The 26019-nt window shown below is 41.3% G+C and overlaps 4 protein-coding genes across 8 annotated transcripts; 1 reads left to right on the plus strand and 3 right to left on the minus strand.

Annotated features, from left to right (window-relative positions):
* Positions 1-980: 980 nt before the first annotated feature.
* LOC308092324 (calmodulin-like protein 4) lies at positions 981-4093 on the minus strand (the record flags this gene model as incomplete). Its single annotated transcript, XM_080438176.1, has 5 exons — positions 981-1078; positions 1204-1392; positions 2597-2737; positions 3645-3675; positions 4022-4093. 5 exons carry the CDS (start codon positions 4091-4093, stop codon positions 981-983), a joined length of 531 nt encoding a protein of 176 aa, XP_080294302.1.
* A 783-nt stretch (positions 4094-4876) lies between these two features.
* On the minus strand, positions 4877-9945 carry cln6b (CLN6 transmembrane ER protein b; the record flags this gene model as incomplete). Its single annotated transcript, XM_080438177.1, has 8 exons — positions 4877-5024; positions 5211-5339; positions 6228-6350; positions 6605-6660; positions 6896-7084; positions 7511-7609; positions 7973-8093; positions 9893-9945. 8 exons carry the CDS (start codon positions 9943-9945, stop codon positions 4877-4879), a joined length of 918 nt encoding a protein of 305 aa, XP_080294303.1.
* Positions 9946-11524: 1579 nt separating this feature from the next.
* Positions 11525-19394, plus strand: fem1b (fem-1 homolog b). The gene is made up of 4 exons (XM_080437154.1): positions 11525-12312; positions 12786-13209; positions 13411-13908; positions 15754-19394. The coding sequence occupies exons 1-4, from the start codon at positions 12065-12067 to the stop codon at positions 16465-16467; spliced, it is 1884 nt and encodes a 627-aa protein (XP_080293280.1). The 5' UTR covers positions 11525-12064; the 3' UTR covers positions 16468-19394.
* Positions 19395-22073: 2679 nt separating this feature from the next.
* Positions 22074-24855, minus strand: lyrm5b (LYR motif containing 5b). 5 transcript variants are annotated; one of them, XM_080438398.1, is made up of 3 exons: positions 24847-24855; positions 23906-23976; positions 22074-23116 (listed from the first exon to the last, which is right to left on the minus strand). In XM_080438398.1, exons 2-3 carry the CDS (start codon positions 23948-23950, stop codon positions 22904-22906), a joined length of 258 nt encoding a protein of 85 aa, XP_080294524.1. In that variant the 5' UTR covers positions 23951-23976; positions 24847-24855; the 3' UTR covers positions 22074-22903. The 5 variants fall into 5 exon arrangements, with proteins under 5 accessions (XP_080294524.1, XP_080294523.1, XP_080294522.1 ...); XM_080438397.1 differs by lacking the exon at positions 24847-24855 and adding an exon at positions 24705-24846 and having other exon boundaries at positions 23906-23973; XM_080438396.1 differs by lacking the exon at positions 24847-24855 and adding an exon at positions 24705-24845.
* Positions 24856-26019: the final 1164 nt, after the last annotated feature.

Below are 26019 nucleotides of genomic sequence, written 5' to 3' on the forward strand. Positions count from 1 at the left end.
TGCCATTGATCATGGCTTCTCAACATTTACCTTGAATACAATTAAGGCATATTGTTGATTGACAATTAATGTAGCAGATGTATGTTTTATAACATGCTGTACTCATAAAACAATGTGGTTTATTATTAGACCAGTATAATGGGATTGCTTTTTTAAATTACTTTTCAATGTCTTGTTGTAACTACACTATTAATTCACTACAATTATAATGAATTTAACTGTCTGTCCAATAGAGACAAATAACTGCAGTATTAGTTCGACACAAATAGAACTGTCCAGGTAGAAAAGTTACTTCAAGGTTTATCTCCGGTTCTTGTCCCACCAAAAGGGTTGTTGGGACAAGTGGGTGGTATATAGTATATCTTTTAATAGTATATCATGTGGTAACATTAATGGGTATGTTTATGTTCAGATAAAATCTAAACCTTATAACTCGTGACATTCAGCACATTACTCAGCCACTGTTAGTCAGCAGTTTGATTCAGTGTGTGTGTGTGTGTGTGTGTGTGTGTGTGTGTGTGTGTGTGTGTGTGTGTGTGTGTGTGTGTGTGTGTGTGTGTGTGTGTGTGTGTGCGCGTGCGTGCGTGCGTGCGTGCGTGCGTGCGTGCGTGCGTGCGTGCGTGCGTGCGTGCGTGCGTGCGTGCGTGTGCGTGCATGCGTGCGTGTGTGTGTGTTCATATTTGGAAGCCTCGTTAATGTCCATCGATTTGTTGTGAGAGGCCTGCAGATTGCAGGAATGTTCAAGCCAAGAGCTTAAGGCATTGGCAAAATTCTGTTCAGTGTCTGTGATAATTGGCAGTTGCCACATATGGAGGAGATGATGCTGCCTGTATCCGTGATCTGTATCCTGAAACACTTGAGTTTCCCAAGTTTTTGCATCTACTATTGTTTGTGTTCAAGAATTTGTTGTTAAATGTGAATGCAAATAAATATGTTAAATGTGTGTGTTCCCGATAGTACTGTGGTGATTCAGAACTGGATCAGAACTTCCTAGTTGGGCGGGTCACTGCCTTGGCAAACTGCACGCAGTTGCAACGTCCGTCAGGCCCAACACCAGCGATCTTCAACAGGTCATCCACTGAAAACAGGACAAAACACCAGTCAATCAAACTAATCCACAGCCCACTGGATAGCATCATGTTACAAACTACACACATTTTGTGAAATTTCTACTTAATATTGACCGCCATCCCCTGCCCTCACCCTCCGCGTGTGTGAGTTTCTCCCCCAAAGAGGTGAGCTTGGCACGGATCTCTGAGGCAAGGAGGTAACCCTTCTGCTCCTTGTCAGCCATGTTCAGAGCATCCAGGATCTCCTGCTCTGGTGACTCCTGCTGGTGCTGTTTGTACATGATGCCGAGGAATGTAGAGAAGTCCAGCTCCCCACTCCTATCTGAACACGCACGCACGCAAACACACACACACACACACACACACACACACACACACACACGCACGCACGCACGCACGCACACGCACAGGGACACAGACACACACACAGGGACACACAACCATCTATGTTATAGATGGTTTACCCTACTAAAAACATTTCTTTTTAACAAGGCATTTGCCTAGAAGATGGACTTGATGCCTTTTTGTGTTTTGAAACTTGAAACTTTTTCTTAGTTAGTAGTTGGGGAGGGGGGTCTCTTACCATTGATCTGAATGTTTTTTCAGTTCATTGTTTTAATTTTCTTTAATCTATTTTCTTGACTTTTTATGCCATGTACTTAAAATGTAAAGTTATACAAGTTATACATCTACAATTCATTTAACCCCTGCTCACTTTGCTAGGGTGGGATGGCTCAAGGTAGAGAACAGAGTACAGCAACTTGCAAGGGCCTGGTCTACAAGATACACTACACCACAAAGACTCCCATGTGCCTGTCAAACTACTTCAAAAACGTTAGTGACATCCACAATCACAACACCAGAGGGAGCTCCACAAATCACGTTCAACCCAGATTCGGCTCTAACAAGAGATTAAATTAGTTCTACTGCTATGCCACAAAAATGTGGAATGCCCTACCAACAGTTATAAAAACGTGTGAATTCCTACTCTCCTTCAAAACCCTGTAAAAAAAAAGTCAAAGCCGTTTACTGTACATATTTTCGATTTCTACCCGTTTGTTGTTGATGTTTTTGCATAGTAGTGTATATTTGTCTGTCATTAAATGTTTCGATGAGCTGAGTACAAAGGACCCCAATGGAAACAAGCCATAGTGCTTTCTTGGGTTTAAAATCCTCTCAACAGACCTTGTATTGAACTTTACTTCCCTGTGCTTGTCTTTGCAAACTGTTAATAAAGTGTTCAATCAATTCAATCAATCAACAAACAAAATGTATTATTGTTATTATTATTCTTATTACCACTTCCAACCACTGCAGGTGTGTTATATTAATATAATAATATAATATTATTAAAACTTTAAGAGAGTAGGAGAGAGATAGAATGATGAACAGACAGACAGACAGACAGACAGACAGACAGACAGACAGACAGACAGGTGTACATATCTTGTGTCTGTAGGTACACACACACACACACACACACACACACAACATAACAGAGAGATGAAGAGACAGGAGTACTGTACCTATCTTATGGATCATTAAGTGTCTGTCCACTTCGGACGAGGTGGGACTTGAACCCAAGCAGCGCATCACTGTAATCAGCTCCTTGGCATCAATCTTCCCACATCGCTTTTTATCGTAGAGCGAGAAACATTCTTTAAACTCTGCAAAACATCATCTGTCAGCTGTACACATCCAGGTGGAGATATATTCAAAATGTTTAAAAATGTTGTTTACATAGTGTACATATAGTACAGTATATATTGCACCATAAAATATATCTGGGACCCTGGAATTTCATTTTCAATATATACTTTACATGTATTTTGGCCACTCAAAGTATATTTTCTTCTATATATTTGTTGTACGTGTGTGTGTGTGTGTGTGTGTGTGTGTGTGTGTGTGTGTGTGTGTGTGTGTGTGTGTGTGTGTGTGTGTGTGTGTGTGTGTGTGTGTGTGTGTGTGTGTGTGTGTGTGTGTGTGTGTGTGTGTGTGTGTGTGTGTGAGGCTCGTTAGGTACACCAGAGCAAGTGAGTGCCCCCCATTCAATGGGAACAAGTACAGGCTTTGTACTGATGCAGGGTTAGGGCACTGATGGAGGGCATGTGAGACACTCTACTGTCTGTCTTCTCAACTCGAGTCTGTTGTGAAACAGACCAACAATGACAGTTCCCAACCCTGGTTCTCAGGAACTGGTACTGCTGGGTTGTTGTTGTATTAGTTTCATCAGGTTGATAACTACATTCACCCTCAGGCTGTGCTCCAAGCACAATTGGTCCCTTATCAGACTTGCAGTTAACTTTGTTTGAGCAGTAGTAGCCATCCTGGTAGGATAGAAAACCATCTGTTCTAAATGTCCTGGTAGGATAAAACCCCAAAGTATTGGTAGAATAGCAATCCACGTAATAGGGTTCTCAGAGGACCATGGTTGGGGAGCACTACTCTACTATGCTATTCATCTGCACCAATTAACTCAATTAAATCACTCTGTTCATCCTTTTGTGAAATTACGGTAGAGTAACAGCTTTCCAACATCAAACACAAAAGCAGTGATCCATTTCCCAACCTTACCAATGATCTGATCTTGTGTCAGGAACTTTGCCTGTGATAAAAATAGGAACATAAAAACGTCAAATATGTTTTCAGACTAGCAACGTAAAGCCAACTTCAACGTCATTACATTTAGTTAAACACTAAGTTTGTTTAAAGTTGCATTTTTATTTAACAATAAAATATACGTACGGAAATTACTGTATCTAAAATACAGTAAAATTATCAGAGAAGAGATATTCAATAAAAGTTAGAAGAGGAAACTGTAGAATAAAAAATATATGTCCTACGTGTACTTACCATGGTTTCTTTGCGGGCTAAAGTCTTGTCAGATGAATTTGTCAGCTGCTCTGTTCCTACTGAAGCTGCTGAATCTGATCAGGTGTTTCGGGTGTTACGGTGTCCTGGGGTGTGTGTAAGATGAGGATGATAGTGGGACTGGAGGCGGTGTGCCGTGCCGTGTCATCCATCTCCCTTTACTGACATCCAAACCGCATGTGTAATGTTTGATGTCTGAACTGTTGAACTTGCCCATTGATTCCTTCAGCAGGCGGCTATACAGTAGGTTTCAATAAAGCAAGCCTCTCGTCTTGTTTACTTACTGGCTGAATATTTTACTGAACTGATTCTAATTATAAACAATAAGCAGATTATACTATTGAGTGTGTGTGTGTGTGTGGGGGGGGGGGGGGGTTGCTGACAGCGGCTGTAAATGGTGTTTATATATTTGTAATCAGTGGTTTTAGCTTATTTATCTGACTTCAGTAAAATTGTAAAGACTCTAGCCTCTAATTAAATTAAGCCTCCCTCCTATGTTCTTATCTCTTATTCAGGTCATATCTGTTTGTCTTCAGTTACAGTAATTGTCTAGAATGTAATGTAAACAGACAAAGGACAAGGAGATAAGTTAGATACTGTATGTACAGCTGTGACATACAGTATCTATAGACATAAGAGCAAGTCAGCCATAGATGAGACAGACATTCAGAGACTAATTGCACAGACTAATTTATAATTACATTTAAAGTAGTTACATAGTTTAGATAAGTATTTGCCTATAAAATGTATATTAAAAAAAATAAAACAACAAAACTTAAGTAAATCTTACATTTCTACATATAACACTGAAAAATAAGCCACTTTTCTCTTAAGATAAGATCAAATAAGATGGGAGGAAAATGGTGTTATGGAGTAGGTTTAGGGTGGTTGTAGTGGGTTGTTGATAGTTCTTTGGGGTGGAGTTAGTGGGTGTGTTATTGATAGCTTTTTGGGTGAAGGTAGAGCATGTAGAAGACGGAGGGCTGGGGCACATAGATGACCCCGGGGTATTTCTTCCTGAGGTCAGCGTTGCTCCATAGACAAACCGCCCACACACACACAAGGCCTAGAGAAACACAGAAACTACACACAAAACACAAAAAATACACATCAAAACCACACAAAATAGTGTGTGTGTGTGTGTGTGTGTGTGTGTGTGTGTGTGCGTGCGTGCGTGCGTGCGTGCGTGCGTGCGTGCGTGCGTGCGTGCGTGCGTGCGTGCGTGCGTGCGTTAAGCCTCCCTGCGTGCGTGCGTATGCATACACACACCTGTAGAGCAAGAAGAGTCCGTTGCTGTCGTTGACAAGTCCCTTTCTCTTCTGGTGGAGGGTCATGGCGACCATGGTAAAGAGAGTGAAGATGAGGAGGATGAAGGCCTGTCCTTCAGTGACCAGGTACCTGACACGAGACAGACAGACAGGTGGAATGGTAAGAATAATCTAGTATATAAATGATAGATTCACACACTGGAAAGAAATACATCATAGAATTCATATAATGCAATAACAATAAGGGCTCAGGAAAACAAGTCCTTCCTCTGACAGTGAAGCAGTCAGTGTTATTGTCCTGATATGAGTTTTAAATCTCTATCTCAGCCTGGGTCTTTTGTCTGTGGAGATCTGAGAGGTAATTACTCAGCACAGTCAGGGAAACACTGCCTCATAAATTATTCTACCACGCTGAAGATGAGATCTCTCTCTCACACACACACACACACACACACACACGCACACACACACACACACACACACACACACACACACACACGCACACACACACGCACACGCACACGCACACGCACACGCACACGCACACGCACACGCACACGCACAAGCACTCTCACACACACACACACACACACACACACACACACACACACACACACACACACACACACACACACACACACACACACATGGATTGTTTTTCAGCTGGTGACTCCAAGTGGACGGGGGTGGCAGTGGAAGAGTGACTGCTTGGTAACTGGTTAGATCCAACAGCATTGTTCGATCCCCGGCTTCTCCTGGCATAGAGTTGAAGTGTCCCAAGACACTGAACCCCTAACTGCTCCCAATGAGCAGGTTGGTGCCTAACATGCTTGCCTGCATCATCGGTGTGTGAAGGGGTGAATCTGATGCACAATTTACCAAGTGCAACCCTGATGACATCATCATGGAAATCACTACCCTAATGCTATGACTTCAGTTTTAATAAATGAACAAACTTTATGTTTCTAGGAGCTTTGTTATCTATCCCTGATTAAATAATGGTACAAAAAAGACTTACCAATAGTAGAGTGCATTGGGCAGTAAAAGGAGCCAACCAGCCTGGGGCATCACTGGCTCCTCCTCCCTGGGACGGAAACAGCCCGAGAAATAGAGGAAAAGGATGAGGAAGAGAGGAATGTACCTAGAGAGAAAGAAAAGATTATCACTCGACCAACCCCTGTTCCTGTGCATTTTACTTGTAATTGGTATTGTTGACAATAAAGTTGAACCTTGAACCTTGAACCTTGTTCATCGAGTTCATTTCTTTAATAAAACATCTGATTCTCTGAGCCTTTAAAAGGTACACTGTTAATATGAATTCCTTCTAACTTTATCTGATCTTACAGCAGAAAATATTTAGATTCACATGCAGGGGAATATAGTTTGACTTCTTACCACATGAAATGACCCAAAGTCTCATCATAGAAGTACAGAAGCTCAAAGGAATCAACCTGTTAAAACACAATATTATCAGCAAAGAATAGTATAGAGGGACTCTTCATGTGCCACTAATAAGCAAAAGTACCTTAAATTAAATTAAAGTAAACTAAACCTTACAGTAAACCAAGATAAGCTAACCTAAAAAGTAATAATTACATTGAAATGAACCATGTATAACTAAACATACCTAAACTAGACTACACTAAAAAATAAATGTAAACTAAAGTGAAGAAACTCAGGTTGTACCAGGGAAGCAGGTTTGAGGTTCTTCATTATTGGGTTTTCCCTGATGGACAGGTGGAGCTGGTAGCCAACCAGGAGGAGGTGATGTGTGATAGAGTCAGCCACCAGATGGATGCTGGTCCCCATGACAACAGCAATGATGCACAGGTAGATGACAGAACGGGGGAGGGTCTTGGGGCTTCGCTCTGTCAGCTGGGATATACATGTACGGTAATTAGACCCAAGTCAATATTTCTACTTCACACTCATGAAGTTAATCACACTTAGCACCTGAGAGCTAGGTTTGTTTGTTTGTTTGTTTGTTTTCACTTACAACTGAATTTAAAGATGATACACAAAGAATCAATAAAAATGTGAAGGAGAATGCCTAAAACATCATTTAGGGGCTTGAGAAGTAGCATTCTCCGGGAAGGTTTGTAAATTAATTGTAGGATAAAATTACATCAATGTGGAATATACACATCTATTACAAATAAACATTAATATTAATATGGTCTGCCTAATTAACCTGCTACCCAGTACGGCCACAGTGTTCTTCTGTTGGCCACCGGGAGATTCTCAGTATTCACTGTGGGAGCTGCCCAGCATGACCATGGTGTGTCAGGTGTGATGAGTTACCTTTAGCAGCAGGATGGGGGTGGAGATGTTGTAAGCCATGTGGAGAAAGTCTGCAGGGCTGGGTCTGTTCAGAGGAAACCATTCCACTGGCAGCAACAGCTATAACAAGAGTTATTATGGTTAGTAGAACTCTATCCATCTATCTCTGTCTGTTTGTCTAACCTTAGGGATATTGAGTTGTAATTATATAATCTAGTGTGATCAGATAATGAACTGGGAAATAGAGTTAGATTGACGACATAGGTCTCAATGGTAGTCCATCCTCTCTAGCCTTTATTCTGTCCTCCATTCATCCGATGTACTGTATATCATATCAATCCCACAACTAAATAACAAGTTAGTCCATCCTTGTGCATCTCTCCTATGCCCTCCTATAGTACTACCATACACACTCCAACCATGCTCTTTCCATAAACACATCAATTCACATTCTATGTCAGGTCAGGTTTTGAACTGAGATACCGTGACAATGGACCTGCCCACATCCAGGAGCCAGTTCTGTAGGGTGAAGCTGATCCACAGGTCCAGATGGAAATTAGGTTTAAACAGAGAATGGTCTTCTTCCCTGGACCTGGGCCTAGATCTGGATCAGAACGACAGACAGGCGACAGACAGGTTACCAGGTATGTGTTAACTTTACTTTCAGGTTGCATTGACAACATATACACACACATTATCAGCCTCAGGGCAATTAAAAAAACAAGTAGTTTGTTTTTTGTTTGTTTTTGTTGTGTGTGTGTGTGTGTGTGTGTGTGTGTGTGTGTGTGTGTGTGTGTGTGTGTGTGTGTGTGTGTGTGTGTGTGTGTGTGTGTGTGTGTGTGTGTGTGTGTGTGTGTGTGTGGGGGGGTGGGGGGGGGGTATATTTAATTTTCCTGAATATATCAACTTGATGGCATTGCTAATTTCAAATACAGCATAGAGCTCTGCATGGTCAGGCTCCGGACACATTAATGACCTACTCCGGTGTCCTTAATACTAGTACAGTAGGTCACTGAGGTCTTTTGACAAGGATTCCCTGGCTGTTCCTCAGACCAGAATAAAAACTAAAGCACTATTTCAATCCTTTGAAATAGTGGCTCCTGGGCTGACCCAACAGCTGAAAGGTTTGGGCGCATTTCACATGAGCATAAAATGTCCCCTGTTATTCTCCCAGCTGGCCGTAGATGAAGATTTATTGTTTAAATCTTTTACATATTTATTATTTGACACTGCTGTGTCAAATTACTTACTTACGTACTTACTTATTCCTTGAGGACTGTCACGTCTAGTGGGGGTACTTAAGGTAGCTAAATGCCATAAAACACATTCACTTTTTGCTGCCCCTTCACTCCTTATTGAGACAACAACAAGTAGATGAATGAATCTCACTCATGTCATGTCCCTCACATACAACACTTCTATCTCAGGGTGTGATCAGGGAAAAGCCCCCACAATACCAGCTGCTGTTTCAGGATCATCCTTCCATCACCACTTCCCCAAATTCTCAGTACATTGTCCTACAGCGACAAAGAGCAAGAGTAACCAACTGCAGAGGTACTTTATCTTGTCTCAATCCATATTTATGAGTGTGCTATAATAGTTGTCTAAACATCATAATGATCTGTGATGTTTAAAACACAGAAAAACAAATTAACCACTCAAACTGGTTGACCGGTATCCCCTAGGGCTCTATACTTGTTCCACTTCTTTTTTCCCTCTACACCGAATGTTGTCAATGAAAATAGCTGATCTACAAGCTCACAATGTGTCGCAACGTGACGTGTTGTGAGCTTGTAGATCTGAGCTTGTAGAGCTGAGCTTGTAGCTCTTAAAAAAAACTGTAGCTATAGAATTCATTAATAAAGATGTCATTATGATCCATCACCACTATTATAATTTCGATTCATACATTCTACTAAATAAAGCTGCTATTTATTGTATGTATACGCTCTGTGTAGAACACTTTTGGCGAGACAGCGGTTTAAGGCCATTTTTTTAAATCAGTTTCACTACATTCATGTAAAATGGGCCTAAAGAAACAAACAAGATGTGTCAAACCTGGAAATGAAGGTCGCTGAGGTATGTCGCTTCCTGATTGATGACTCCATGTTTCCCTCTGACTTCCACAATCTATAGCTACACGTTCACAATGTCCATAAGCCTACTAACAATATTCCAAAAGATAAACCTTTTCACGAAGGGAAATTCTGGATAATTTCCAAGCTACGATAGTGTCAGAGGTGACTGGTGAGGGTCAAGCAGATGGACTGGATAATACCTACGTTGTCATCTGTGAATCATCTCCAACTCTATCAAACTCTGTTTCCCAAAGAGCTCTTGACAGATTGTGTACAATATCCAAAGTCAATACTTATGATAATGTCCAATCTTGTCTCTTCTCACTTCTCTTCCTGCAGAACATGATGTCCTGGTTCTGAAGACGACACAAAATGCATGTTCCGTAATGTCCTGTTGTACTATGTGAGCCCTGTTTGTTCTTGTACATTTCCAGTACTGTGTTAAGAGTTTAATGTTGGGTTGTCACTGAACCACATGGCAAAGTAGAATGAAGCATTTGCTGAGTTCAGAAGATAGAGTCACACTGTCAGAAATTGCAGGCAAGAGTCTTTCTACTAGTGGGAAGCTGTCAGGTTCAGTTGAGATAAACCCATAATCTGTATAAACCTTTCTACTGTGTTATATTGTACAGCTATAATCTGGTTTCAAATGAATAGAATTATTCCAGCTGTTCCAATTGATACTTCATCTAGGTGGGGAAAAAGGAGGTCATAATGATGGACTTATAAAATATAATGTTACACTGTTAGAGTTTTGATTTTCTTTTGTAAATGAAACTGATGGAAAGAAAACTGAAACAAAAGAAAGGAAAGCAGTCTGGTACAAAACCTGACTGAAAATGTATGTAAGTTATTAATCAAAATCTATACAGAGGTCAGGTCAACATTATAAGGTTATTAATACATATAAGCTAAATATAATAATTAGCCTAGATATAGGCTATAAATAATATAGGCAGATGATAAGAAGGGCAATGACTAATACTGGATGAAGTTGTTTATAACATGTGCATAGCCTTATTTATTCAGACAATTGGTAAATAGCATTTGAACAGGCTTTAAATTAATAGATTAAGATTACTGTCAATGAAGAACTCCCCCAGTGAAAGAAAGTGTATTGTCCCGCTGGGATTTTCCCAAATTGTTGGGAGTAAATTGGCTTAGAACACGCGTGCCTCTGCTTGGGTTGTATGCAGCTATTCTGTGAGCCATTTATGGGAGCGTGTTGAGAGGTGTTTTGATTCCCTTGTGCACAACTGTCTCTACTCCTCAGACATGAATTTTGATGTGTTTCAAACATTGCTATGTTTTAATTGTCCTCCAAACATAATGTTTGGAGGCCAATTGTCATCCATGTTTGACAAGAACTTCTAAAAACAGCCAGCAGCATTAATATAAGCACTCATCTGCTGAACAAAGTTTTGTCTTCACCCCTCCCCCCCCTCTCTCACACACACACACACACACACACACACACACACACACACACACACACACACACACACACACACACACAATTCAAATTTGGCATGAGAAAACATATGTTTACATTGCCAAAGCAAGTGTCTAAATATAATAAAAACAGTAAAGTGGGTAAAGTATGTAGGCCTTGGAGGGGGTACAGTGTTAAATAGAGCTATGTCACAAACTAGCCTGCTAGCCTTATCACTGAAAAGTTGATGTACTGAAAATAAACAATCTGGCCCCGATAAGTTATCAGGGCCAGATTGTTTAATTTCAGTACATCAGCTTTTCATTAGTCAGTGATAAATGATATCCTGTATAATTCTGTATAAATATTGTAAACCAAGCTGTGTATTTTGAAATCCACACAGCCCAGTCCTCCTCCTACCCTGACAGTAATCTGATCTTTGAGGGCGGACCATGTGTGAGTAGGAAAGTGTTCCGACCGGACATACTTCGAGGTTGAACCATTACTTCCGGCAAATCACTGGAAAGAGCGAAGGTGAAACGACCAGAGGGTTGGATTTGTTTTGAAAACACTACTTCTTTTTGTCAATTGAACCACGTAAGACAGAAGTATTTTCATCTTTGTGTTTTACGGGTGACCAAAAGAGGACGAGGATCTTTTTGTGTTTCTAATTCCACACAAAGTTTAATTTTAATCCGGAAGGCTTGTTTATTTGACTAGATCTTATAGCCTTTAGCTTTTTTGAAGCTAACCGCTAGCTCGCTCAGCTGTTCGGCGGCGTGTGGTGAGCGGCACTTAGAAGTCGACAAGGAGCGCCTTCCTCCAGCTGTCAACGACAAGGAGTGCCTTCAGCTGTGCGACCCCGAGGACCACCTGCATATCGTCCCTCCTGTGTGTGTGTCTCCATGAGGGTCAAACATCCGTGTTTTCATGTGAGCGCGGGTGCCGTGTCGGTGTTTTAATGGGCGGGGGGTCGCATTGCTGTGGACACAGTAGGAGACACTTGTTGAGGAAGAAGCGGAAGTCCTGGCGGCTACGACCTGCATCATCAGGGCCACCGGCGCCATGGAGTCCCTGGCCGGGTACGTGTACAAGGCGGCCAGCGAGGGCAGGGTCCTGACCCTGGCCGCGCTCCTCCTCAACCACTCCCAGGCCGAGACCAAGTATCTGCTCGCCTATGTCACCCACCTGGCGGGGCAGAGGTCCACCCCTCTCATCATCGCGGCCAGGAACGGACACGACAAGGTGGTCCGGCTGCTGCTGGACCACTACAAGGTGGACACGGAGCAGACTGGCACGGTCAGATTCGACGGGTTAGTCTCACTCTCTCACACGATGTTCACATTTTGGCAGTGTCATGAAAAATAGAGGATAGATGTGCAGCTAGTGCTACATAGGGGGTCCATTCATGGATTTGTCTGGTTCTGTGAAAATAACCCACCATAAAAAACTACCTTTTAACGCTAGATATTAGAGTCTAATATCATAATGCCTATGCAGGTTGCAGGTTGTTAATAGTCTAATAATTAGGCTATTGACAAGGTGCATCCTGCATAGGCATACAGGGCAAACAGCGCAATGCAGAGCATATATTATGGCAGTAGTAGACTATAATGCCTGAGGTCTATGAATTTGATGTATCAGCACTTTTTGATACGGGTTGTGTATAACGTCTGCAAAGTAAATCTGGTTGTGCTGCACTTGTCACTCTGGATAATAAGAGTGTGCCTAGACTTGACTTTACACTTTTAAATCACGATTGTGACTTAACTTCCTGTCCCTCTAGATATGTGATTGACGGGGCCACGGCCCTGTGGTGCGCGGCAGGGGCGGGGCACTTTGAGGTGGTGCGCATGCTCGTCAGTCACAGCGCCAATGTCAATCACACCACCATCACCAACTCCACCCCTCTGCGCGCCGCCTGCTTCGACGGGCGCCTGGACATCGTGCACTACCTGGTGGAGCACCTGGCGGACATCGGCATCACCAACAAGTACAACAACACCTGTCTCATGATCGCAGCCTACAAGGGCCACACCGAGGTGGTGAGCTTCCTGCTGGAACGAGGAGCTGACCCCAATGCCAAGGCCCACTGTGGAGCCACTGCGCTGCACTTTGCTGCCGAGGCAGGACACCTAGACATTGTCAAGGAGCTGGTTCGCTATGAGGCTGCAATGGTGGTCAATGGACATGGCATGACCCCACTCAAGGTTGTTATTTTTTATTATGACATTTTAGTTATATTATTGTACATCTACTAGAGTCGGTCCCACACATAACAGAGTATTTGGTATATTGTCTACTAAATTGGCAGCATTGCTTTTTGCAACAAAGATTTAGGAATGTTACTTTATCTCTTGTCTTCATCTCCTCTGCCATCCCTTCCTTTCTCTTCCTCTCCTGGTGTCCAGGTGGCAGCAGAGAGCTGTAAAGCAGATGTGGTGGAGTTACTCCTGGCTCACGCTGACTGTGACCCTTTGAGTCGTATCGAGGCATTGGAGCTTCTGGGGGCCTCCTTTGCCAACGACAGGGAGAACTACGACATCCTGAAGACCTACCACTACCTGTACCTGGCCATGCTGGAGCGCCACCGCAGCGCAGACAACGTCATCCCCAAAGAACCCCTGCCTCCCATCGAGGCATATGGGGGACGGTGCGAGTGCCGCACGCCCCGCGAGTTAGAGACCATAAGGGCGGATCGCGACGCACTCCACATGGAGGGACTGATGGTCCGGGAGAGAATTTTGGGCTCAGATAACGTGGACGTGTCGCACCCCATCATCTACCGCGGGGCCGTGTATGCAGACAACATGGAGTTTGAACAGTGCATCAAACTGTGGCTACATGCACTTCGCCTCAGGCAGAGAGGAAATCGCAACACACACAAGGACCTGCTGAGATTTGCTCAGGTACATGTTACATTTAAAAAGTGTCTTCTGGAGGTTGTTTTAATGATGACATTGGAACAAGTTTGTGTGTATGGGTTTTGACTCAAACGCAACATTTAGTCAGATTTGATATTGTATTGAACTAGGCTGATGTCCGTCGGAAACGATTCCCATTGGGAAAGCTTCCCCTCCGGTTATGCAATACCCATTGTAGCTGTTGTCCAAGCCAATCTATGACGTCAGTACTATGACATTATATCGATTACATCATCAGTATCCTCCATATATGGGCATAATAGCAACATAGACAGTCAGACAGATACAGAGATCTCCATATATGGACATAAAAGCAGACAGGCGGATAGACTTTTGGATTTTCGGTTCTGGACTATCGCCAGTCTGACTGACTTCCCACTCCGTACATCACACCATTGGGTCCTCAGTGATACCTGACAAGTTTTACGTTGATTGGCACACGGTCTTTGAGTTATGCACACACACAGAGAGATTCTGTGCATTCCGACGTGTAGGCATTGTCTTCCCTGATTGGCAAACCGGACCCATCGGCTTCACGAATTGGCCGAACTTTGCATCACGTAATACATTTGTGCCACTGCACAAATAGTTGTAGCGTGTACAACACCATTCGCATATGCTCATGAATGTCACAACACGACGTTAGCGTTCCCCGTATCTTTACATTTAATCGATTGGTTGTATGGTAGACTAGTGGATACTGGCTACCGCACAGGGTACTCTTAGAATGGATACAGAAAGAAATCTGACAGCAGGTACAATGGGTATTGCTTAACCGGGTGGGGCATGCATTCCCAACTTCCCGATTTACATAGTTCCCAACTTGCGTGCTCCCTGAGTAGGCCGATACCTGGTTTAGTTTTATGTCAATACCGTGCAACATTACTTTAAACAGACCTGCCGCTATATTAGTGCACTTTTTACAGACTTACGATAGCGATGTCCAGCCTCCAAAATGGAAACCCATCAAAGCATATTCATTTTCAAAGTGATCGGGATCTTGTATATTTGACCCCGTTGCACTCTGTCTGCATCAGCTGTTATAATTGTCAAATAGCATGCACTGCTTCTGGGCTGGGCATCGCAGTCGTCAAATCATATTATTTTAGCGCCATTCACACTGAGCACTATAACGATAACTATAACTATATCCTTCACCATTGTATTTTTATGTATAGTTGGTGTGAACTCTGCCATCCACTTGACTTAGAACATTTTTAAAACTATATTTTTATAGTGCTCAGTGTGAACGGCCCTAAACAGCGTGGAACTCGCGTCAGTACATTTCCTCATGCAGTGCTGGTTGCGACCAGCCGTTGACGGCCACATTTGTGTTATTTGACGCTGACGCTGGAAATGAAAGCTAGTTGCATTCCACAATGAAAGGACAGCAAGGAATCAAGAGTATAGAGATACATACAATAGTTCCCATAGCCAAAGAGCCTATTTGAAAGATGGCAGCTATGAGCTTCTTTAAGGTAAGACACATCCTGCTTCCATGATGGATGTGGGAACCACACAGCATATTGACACTCATGACACTTTATATCTGAAATGACCAAAATTACATGTTTTGGTTAATTAGTGATCGAAAATTAAAGCAGTCCAGTAATATCTGCCTCACAATATCCTCATTGGATCGCACATGCCAAGGTTCTTGGCAAATAGGTAAAATAGTTGAAAAGCATTTTGAAATTGCCACTATACAGAGAATCCAGCTAACCAGTAGCCTACTGAACTATTCATTTAATGTACTTAGGACTGTGCACTGTGCAGCTGCATTATCTAAGAAAATATAAAGATCGCTGAAGTCAAATGATGTGTCTCCAGGTCTTCTCCCAGATGGTCCACCTGAAGGAACCGGTCCCGGCCTCGGCTGTGGAGCAAGTTCTGGGCTGCAGCGTCCTGGAGATTCAACGCAGCATGGAGCGGGTGGAGTCTGCTCCAGAGGCCGAACTCCCACAGGCCCTGGACAACTATGAGTCCAACATATTCACCTTCCTCTACCTGGCCTGCATCTCCACCAAGACATCCTGCGGCGAGGAGGAGCGCGCACGCCTCAACAAGCAGATCTACGACCTGGTCCGCCTCGACCCACGCTCCCGCCAAGGCTCCTCCCTGCTCCACCTGGCGACCAGCTCATCCACGCCCGTGGACGACTTCCACACCAACGACGTGTGCAGCTTCCCCAATGCGCCGGTCACCAAGCTCCTGCTGGACTGCGGTGCACAGGTCAACGCCGTTGACAGCGATGGCAACAGCCCGCTACATGTCATCGTCCAGTACAACCGGCCTATCAGCGACTTCCTGACACTGCATGCCATCATCATCAGCCTGGTGGAGGCCGGCGCGCACACGGACATGGCCAACAAGCAGAGCAAGACGCCGCTGGACAAGAGCACCACGGGGGTCTCGGAGATCCTGCTGAAGACGCAGATGAAGATGAGCCTCAAGTGCCTGGCGGCACGCGCCGTCCGCAGACACCACATCACCTACCGAGACCAGATCCCCAAAACCCTGGAGGAGTTCGTCGAGTTCCACTGAAACATGTAACCCCCAACACACACACACACACACACACAAAACGCACCTCTTAAAAAAACTCCACTCCCAGCCAGGATCGGAGAATACTAAGACTCCTAAAGAAAACAATGATAAACTTACATCATCGTTCTTTTAAAAAAAGAGAAGATTTCTTGTTTTATTTTTAATTTTTCTAACAAATAAAAACGGTGCTGATGGTGGTGGGTGATCAATTGAACAGTTTTTGAACATATTTAGCATTTATATCTTTTTAAGTATGAATTGCTGAGTACCAGCAGCCTCAGTCAGCCGTCCTGTCCGTCTTCGTCTCTCCAACCTTAACAGAGAAATACTACGTTGTCCCTCAGCAGTGACTGTCTGATTAGTAAAACTTGAGAGTAATGTCCTCAAAGTTTGTATCATGTCACGCCAAAAGTATTGTTTTTCAGTTTTTAAATGATATTAAATTAAATTCCAAACCTAAGTCCTGACTGTTGACTTTTAAAATCTACAAGATATTGTTTTTAAGGGGAGGGGGGTGTTTGCATCCTTGTCAGTTTCACTCTGTGAAAAGTAACCTGCTAGTTTACTCTTCACACAGCTGAATGAGAATGACAGAGGTGTGACATCATTAGTAACTCTGGAAATGTTCGTTTTTTTCCCCCTTACTGGAACCATGTCGTTATAGTTTTATCTCTATGGCAACACCCCAAGACACACCAAGGCGTATTATATCTGAAAACTAAATTTGAAGAAGCTGCATGTCTGTTGAACCCAGGTTGGAAAGCACGTAAATGTGAAACAAACTTCTTCATATCCGGTTTGAGTTGACCTGCTGGGGAATGAGATTTAAATGACTGTGAATAGAAACCGGGTGGAACTTGATGGAAACTAATTCACCCCAGGGTCAACCTAGGAGGACCTTAGAGTCACCGCGTGAGGACTCACCCCAGGGCGAGGTTATAAAGTGTAAAACACTAAAGAAGACTCGGCCAGCAGTGTCACAAAAAATACTAGTCACTGCTGTTTTGTCTTTGTGTCCTACAAAGCGTACTTCTCTGAGCATGCCACAGAGCCTTTAGTAGTAATAGAAGATGAGTGGAGGCTCAGAGAATAGTCAGAGTGGGCGCTGTGTCTGCTGGTTCCTGATTGTCCCAGCTTACAGCTTTATGACGGGACGTTAGTCACCTGGTCCTTTTTTACCTCATCTCTCTTTGTCTGAGACGATCATATGTGGCACAGTTCAGGAATTGTGAAGGCTGTGTTTGAGTGTGTGCATGTGCACGCGTGTGAGAGAAAACGGGATGTGTGAGGTTTGTGTGAGAGACAGACAGAAAGGAGAGGTATAATGTTGAAGGTGGTGTGATATTTATTTGTTAAAATAAGTGTTGAATAGCTCTATATACTCTGTAGCAATAATTGCTATAGTGTATAGAGTGTTTTTTTCAATTTCTCCCAGTCTCCAGTACTTTAGTAAACAGAAAATACATTTTCAGGTCAGGATACCAATTTATCCAATCGGGAGAAGCGAGAACTAATACCAGATACAGGATAAAAAAGTTAAATTGGAAGTGATGAAACAAACGAGAATTGTTGGGGCTGTAAAAGTGAACCCTGTAGAGCTAGAGAGACAGGAGACCCCTGTTACTTAACAAACACTGTAGCAGTGATTTGTATTGGAATATAGAGCTTTAACTTCAACAAATTTAAAAGAAAAACATCACACCACCTTTAAGAACACAGCCAGCCTCATTGTCTTCCATGTACCCTATGTGTGTTTCTCTAACCTGTGACATTTCACAGGTTATTTATTTATCACGCTAAGCGCAGCAGCAGTTGTATTAATAAAGGATACTGTCAACACAGACCAAATACACACAGAGAAGAACTTGCTGGACAACATTATCGTACTTTTAATAGGAAATTTTATTTCAGAATATTTTGAGAGAAAAAAAGAAGTTTATTTAAAAGGGTATGCTTTATAAAGGTATATTGTGAATACTCGTCTGCAAAGCTAGGTGTGTGAGTTTAAATTTGTTTTATAAAAATAAACATTTGCTGGTTTAACATGTGCCTGTGACTTAATGCCAGATCTCACTTTGTTACAACAAAGTTGTCTGTCATTTTTACTCCCAAATCCTTAAGTAAGTATTTAGCCTTCGAGACTGGTTTAATCAATAATCAAGACAAAAACTAATCATATTCTTATCTCTACCTGTATGGTAGTGCTCTGAAAAGCATGAATGTTTTGACAAAATGAAATCTGGCTATAATTATGTTCCCATGATGTCCATTTCGATCATGAAGGACGATGACCGTCAGCACATTTGCTTTAAGCTCACATCATACAGAGACACAGCACCAACTGTCTGTCCTATAGAGACAAAACGGCACCTTAAACCGTGTCGTTTGTCGAAAATAACCTGATAACACATTGCGTTGTTAGCTTTAAGAATCAGACCAGCGACAGTGTTGTGTGACAGAGTACAAGTTAGGCTTTACTGAATAGACTAACTTCAGGTTATCTCCAGCCCTGGCATGTATATTGTTAGTACACAGTATATAGTATATGCCTAATTTAAACCATACCTATATCAACAGTAGCTGCTCTCTAGAACAGACAGTTGGTGTTCTGTCTCTGTAGGACAGCATGTTCTTCAGTATTTTTAAAAGCAGATGGTTGGAGGTCTAACCTGATTAGAGGATTTCTGCCTTTTTTTTTTGGAGGGGGGGGGGGGGGTGATGTGCCATCCTGTGTGTCAGACTGATGACAGACAGCTGTGTGTTTTATTTTATTTTTCATTTTTCATAACAGCTTCTGTATGGGAAGAAATGAACCCAAAGATTTTCACATCATTTCTTGTGTCTGACTGTCTATAGAAAATAGTTTGTTCATTTCTGATGAATGACTCGTGTTCTATTAAAGAGCTTGTTTCCTAATGAAATTACAGACATTTCTGTACGTTTATTCACTTATTCTCTTACTGTATTAACTATTCAGGCCAGTGACTGAAAGTCACAGTTCAGGTCTGAGTTATTTTTTGAAAAACCAAGTCTACCTGATGATGGTGCAGTCATGTACCTAGTGTTATGCTGCGTTCACACTGGCAGATACAAAGATACAGGCTACCATTATTTTTCAATGGAAGCCAGCGGCATGAAGATACATCCAACGTTAGTAGCTGCTACAAAAGCTACAACAACGTTGAGCTGGTTTCAACTTCAGATACAAAGCTACAAATATGCTGTGTAGCGCTTTGTATCTTTTGTATCTGCCAGTGTGAACGCAGCATAGATCAATTCCTATCAGTGCATTCTCTCATGTCTCCCTCTCAGTAGTCTGTCTCCCTCTCATCTTTCCTACTGTCTGTCTCCCCTACAGTCCCCCTCTCATCTTTCCTACTGTCTGTCTCTTCTGCACTGTCCTCCTCTCAGCTTTCCTACTGTGTCTCTTCTACACCGTCCCCCTCAGCTTTCCTACTGTCTGTCTCTTCTACACTGTCCCCCTCTCAGCTTTCCTACTGTGTCTCTTCTACACCGTCCCCCTCAGCTTTCCTACTGTGTGTCCTACGCTGTCTCCCTCTCAGCTTTCCTACTGTGTGTCCTACGCTGTCTCCCTCTCCACTGTCTCTATAGAGGCTATGCGCGTGACATCATCGTACCCGGAAGTTATGCGGGAACGCCTACTGAGTGGCAAAGAAATACTTTCTGGCCTCGACAGCCCATTCATCCAAACAGAAAAGTCCTGATTGTATTAAACAACGTTAAACTCACCAACATGGCAGCTGTACGGAAAGCTTGAATTAGCCTCTTTCTATTTGCAAAGTTTGTTTCTTAAAAATCCACCGTAGAGACATGTTATGAGTTACTTTCTGTCAATAAATTCCGTGCAGGCGATTATTTTTCTAAGTGTCAGAGTTTGGAAGCGCTCGTTTTCAAAAACGCAACATCCTGCTGCCTCCTGCATTATGTGCAATTTAGAAACGGATGGTACGCAGGATTGTTGAGTGATTTCCAATGAGCACTTCACTCAATCTAGATGAGGGGGGTGTGTCCCGGTGGAAAAGTGATGCATGTGCATACTCTCTATTCTGAACAAAAGGCTAAGTAAACTGCTCAAAAAAATAAAGGGAACACTTTGATCCCTTAGTTCTTTTGAGTTTTTTCATGAACTGTGTACACAATGCTAACGAAAACTGCTCAAAAGAATTAAGGGATCAAAGTGTTCCCTTTATTTTTTTGAGCAGTTTATAATGGCTTTCCCTATTATCTGTCTACAGGCTAATATTAAGGGAAACAGACTACTCTCTTTAAAAACTATGTCATGTTAATATAGAGTTGTGTAAAAACCAAGACTGAATGAGCCAGGAATAAGATTTTTTGTCTCAAATTACATTTGTCTGTAGTCTGGATTAGATTAAGGCATTTGTACTCCATACTTGGCCTTTGTCCCTCAGTGAAATCTCTCTTAATCCCTAATCTGAATTGAACATGAAGCAGAAGGTCAGCGGAGTCGTCCTGTCAGGTAATGTGTCCGAGACTAGAGTGCAGTAGAAATAATTAAACCGTTTCAGTCTTGAACACAGCACTGTCAAAGAGTACAGTACCATAATAATATATGAAATATGGGCGTTAAAAGTACAATATGAGGTATTTTTGTAACACGAGTAGATACTGTATAGTTTCTTCACGGCATCCAGTCTGACGTTAATGCCCTTTTGTTCTTCAATGGCATGTTTTATCGTCACATTTAGATGTAAAAAATCCAACATTGTATTGTCTCTATTGTGCAAGAAAGGAAAAAAAACAAGGCACTCTTCTGGTGAAAAAAGCCCTTATTGATGTAGCCATTTCATAATGAAATGTATTAAAGACTAGCTTAACCCACATGTAGCAGCCCACACAGCCTTCAGGGTATCTCTATTGTCTTGTACACTCAGCAGTAAAGCTGCAATTTGTCGACTCCTAGATCAACCAGTTATCTGCATCAACTAACCAGGTCCGCGACCAGTCAATCTTAAAGGGTAAGACCGCTTTGGTAGAGGTTTGGGTTGTGTAATTACCTTGCCATGATGTAACTCCAAAGGTGGGCAAGAAAATAATTCAAAATATGCTCCTCATTTACTTACATTGTACGGTAAAACAGCTCTAAAAGTCACTCTTTTAGCCCATAAATGAACCCAAACATAGCTGATTCAGACAATATAGAGCATCACCAAACCCAGTACTGTTTGTTTTTTTAATAAAAATGTCAACTTCCTGTTGATTTTACTATTTGAAGATCTGGATCTGGATCCGGATCCGCGGATCCAGTCCAGGTTTTCTACTTATTAAAAATGCAAAATCAACAGGAAGTTGACATTTCTATTTTTTAAAAAAACAGTACTGGGTTTGGTGATGTTCTATATCGTCTGAATCAACTTTGTTTGCGTTTGTTTATGGACTAAAAGAGTGACTTTGAGAGCTGTTTTACCGTACAATATAAGTCAATGGGGAGCATATTTTGAATTATCAATTTCTAATCAATGGAGCAATTATTTTTTATTTCTTGCCCACCTTTGGAGTTACATCATGGCAAGGTAACTACACAACCCAAACCTCTACCAAAGTGGTCTTGCCCTTTAAAGATGAAGCAAAAAATTAAGCAGAAACGCCATTAAAAGAAAATGCCTGAAGAATATTATTTTAACTCTGTTCCTTTTCCAGAGCTGCGTCCAAATCTAATGACTGTCAGCTCTGCTGTTTGAAGGATCAATTCACCACTAGACCCCCAACATTTTTTATATATTTTTTTATTTTAAAATTGATTTAAGATAAAGGAACACATTTATCAATTAAAAAAACTAATCTCCCATATCTTATCACAATCTGTAGACTGTGGATAGCAGCATAGATAATAATGTACATTACATTACTATATTAAACAGTATTAAAAGTAGAATTATATTGCTTTAACATAATACAGATAATCCACTCTACTTATAATTTGTTCATCATTGACACTATTTAGAAATCGGAGGGAGAGTCAGACAGTCGGAAAGTAGAGAGAGAGACAGTGTAGGAGAGACAAACAACAGGAAGGCTGAGAGGGAGACAGTAGAGGAGAGTGGTTAGATTTGACTGAAGGCCAATAAGACTCAGTGTCTTGCCAAGAGACATTTATTATCATTTACAGTCCAGGTGTTTATCTGATGGCTTGAGTCAGTTAGCAGGGTTGGGCAGAAAATGTTGGTTGCTATGCGATTTGCACCAAGTCAGCAATGTCGCCGCTCTCCAAACATGAACACACCCCTCCACCTCGTTTTTTCATTTTCTGTTTGTATTCAGTTTGTCTCACTTTGTGACAACACATTTGTCTGTCATTTTTACTCCCAAATCAAGTATTTAGCCTTCTAGACTGGCTATTCTACAATTCACATAAAAACACTAGGATGGAAACATGGAGAACAGGACTGTGTCACTGCTCCTCATCATAGTAGCGTTTTTTCATGGCTCTGTACTTCCTCAGGTAGTACAGAGCCTCGATCTCTTTGACGACAAACTCTCCACGGGCGATCATCTGTCTGATCTGTTCTGGGCTCCTCTCATCTTTGTTTTTGAGAAACGCTGCTCTCAGGCGCTCTCTGAAGTAATCTGCTCCTTTAGGGTACTCCCTGCCCAGGTAGAACAGCTACACAGTACGCACACACATGCGCACACACACACGACAGGTTACACAGAAAGACAAATGGGTAAGAGAGAAAGACATAAAGATCAGGTTCAGTTCCAGGAATAAATGGCTTTGTGTTAAAAGGATCCCTGGCTAATACGCCTTACATGCCTTAATACATTATAATTGCCCTCTATAACTAAAATTAAAATGCATGTGCTAATAAAAACAACTTAATACTTTCTAAGGTCAATATGAGCATCAAAACAACAAATACTATACACTATACATACATACTATACATTCCATAGGGCTGGACCACACATGGACAAATTATATCAAATTGCAACAGGCGTTGTCCCCCATTAGTAAAAGATGCATTATTTCTAAAATAAATGAAATGATGAAATAAGGTGTTTTTAGTTTTGAATTTTAGTTATAGAGGGCAATTATAATGTATTAAGGCTTATAACACTTATTAGCCAGGGATCCTTTTAAAAACAGAAAGAAAAGTATTATACTCTCTCTCCTGTACAAGTATATACTGTGTGTATAATACAAACTATTTTACTCACTTTTTCAATACAAACAAAACACAGTCAAGTAACAGTAGCAGAATGGTGGCCACTCACATGCACGTCCATTTTAAAGAGCATAATGTCATTACAATATGTGGTGTTTAGTCTGTATTCCCATTCCATACCAGGCAGGTCTTCTATAAATTGTACTGGTATGTATATAATGTACTCCATCTGATTCGTGACATTTTCACATAAATTAAGTATGAGCCATAATCTGACACAAACTTACAGTTTTATAGAGTTTGACAACTTCACCTCTGAGCGGGTTGGACATGCTTACAGAGGATCGAGGTCCGTCTACTGGAACACAACAATCAGTCATATAATATATTAGCAGTGGTGGAAGAAGTACTCACATTTTGTACTTAAGTAAAAGTACCAATACCACATTGTAGAAATACTCTGTTACAATTAAGTAAAAGTACAAAAGTATTATCAAAAATGTACCTAAAGTAAAAGTAGTCAATATGCAGAATATGTCCCATTTCACAAGTTTGCAAATGTATAAAATGTATACATTTTGAAAATAGCAGATCTACAAGCTCACAATGGGTCGCATCGCGAGGCATTATGAGCTTGTAGATCGGCTATTTTCAAATGGCAAAAATGTATGAAGTGGTTGATGTATGTTTTGTAATAATCAAAATCTAAAAAGTAACTAGTAACTAAGTTTTCAAATAATTGTAGTGGAGTAAAAGTACAATATTGCCTCTGAGATGTAGTGCCAGAAGTAAAAGTACTGAAAATTGGAAATAGTACTCCAGTAAAGTAAAAATACCTCAAAATTGTAAGTACAGTACTTGAGTACATATACTTAGCTACTTTACACACTGTCTGCAGACCTTTAGGCAGCATCAAACGAAACTACAGTAAAACCTTTCATTGTAAAAATCGAATTAATCGCAAATAACATGCAAAAAGGAGTTTGTGGCAAATTTAGGTCTAATACTTTGAAGACTTTGATTCAGTAACACAACTACGATCTAGTTCTAGTAGCTGAAACAGTTCGTAAAGTTTAGTTAGATGACCTCTGAATGGACTTTGGTCCGTTTTCTTCTCTTCAGAATCAAATACAGGCTCAATTGGACAATATTATCTCACAGATGTATCGTTTAATCACTTGGTTGAGACGCATGACGAATACAGCGAGCTTCCAAGGTTAATGTTTACTTTTTAGATGTCACAACTTCCGGTGTACCGTGAAACGTTACGTTCAACAGGACAACATCAGTTATGTCACACAACATACCAAGGATTCGTCAGTGATGTCACCACTAAAGCGTCGTCATACGGAAGTGCTTCAAAATTTGCATCCCCAGCCATTTATCTACCTTCCTTGATTTTCTCCAATCGACCTTTTAACTCTATGCAACCGACCTATGCCATTTTTTTTTCAATATTTCATATTTTACATTTTATTTTGTATTTATTTTATAAATGGTGGGCCAAATACATTTCATTTTATAACATTTTAAATGTCATTTAAGGCCTAATATTACTACAATTGCAAAATCAAATCATGTAGACTACTTTACATTATTTCTGAAAAGCATTTATTATTCAGAAATTATTCCAAAGCATATGTATGCTTATGTATAAATATATATTTTTTTTTACAATGACGAACCGGTGCTTGATCAAATAATATATACATATATGACATTATTTTGGACTATTTTCCAAAGCATATGTATTTTTATTTTTTACATTTTAGAAAAAATAGACAATTTAACATTGCGGTGCCCACAATGTTTAGGTGCCCACTCGACCTGTATCCGTTCTCTCTGGCCTTCAAATCACACTTTCTGATACACCTGATAGAAATGTGTCCCTTCCCCCAAACAACAAAAACAAAACACACACACAAAATGCTACACGTGATGGAGTCGTGATGATGAACACGTATTATACTGTATCATTTTTATATTCTCTCAATGCTAATTGGTTATAATTGCATTCCAATGTTAAAACAGAAGGGGAAAACTAATTTGGAACACATTATCTGATCTATCCCTAATATGAATGAATCAGTTATTGCAGGGCCTCTAAAACGCCAATGTGTAAAATGTAATTTAAAATTTATTTTTGACCAAGCTTCACCAAAATAGGTACACAATGTGACAAATATCTTTTTACACCGTGGCACCAAAGGGGTCATTTGTCCACCTATGTCCCCCAAATGTTTGTGTTGTGTTTGTGTTGCGACTAATCTCACAGACCACACCACCAATCAGCACCAAATTTAAAGTGCTCATTACTTCCAGACCAGTAATACCTGAATATTTGTCAAATTTAGTGATTTTTTTTTTGGGGTGTGAATATTTTTCACATTTCATTAATTAA

The sequence above is a fragment of the Gymnoscopelus braueri genome (assembly GCF_963280865.1).
Source record: "Gymnoscopelus braueri genome assembly, chromosome: 9".
Lineage (NCBI taxonomy): Eukaryota > Metazoa > Chordata > Actinopteri > Myctophiformes > Myctophidae > Gymnoscopelus > Gymnoscopelus braueri.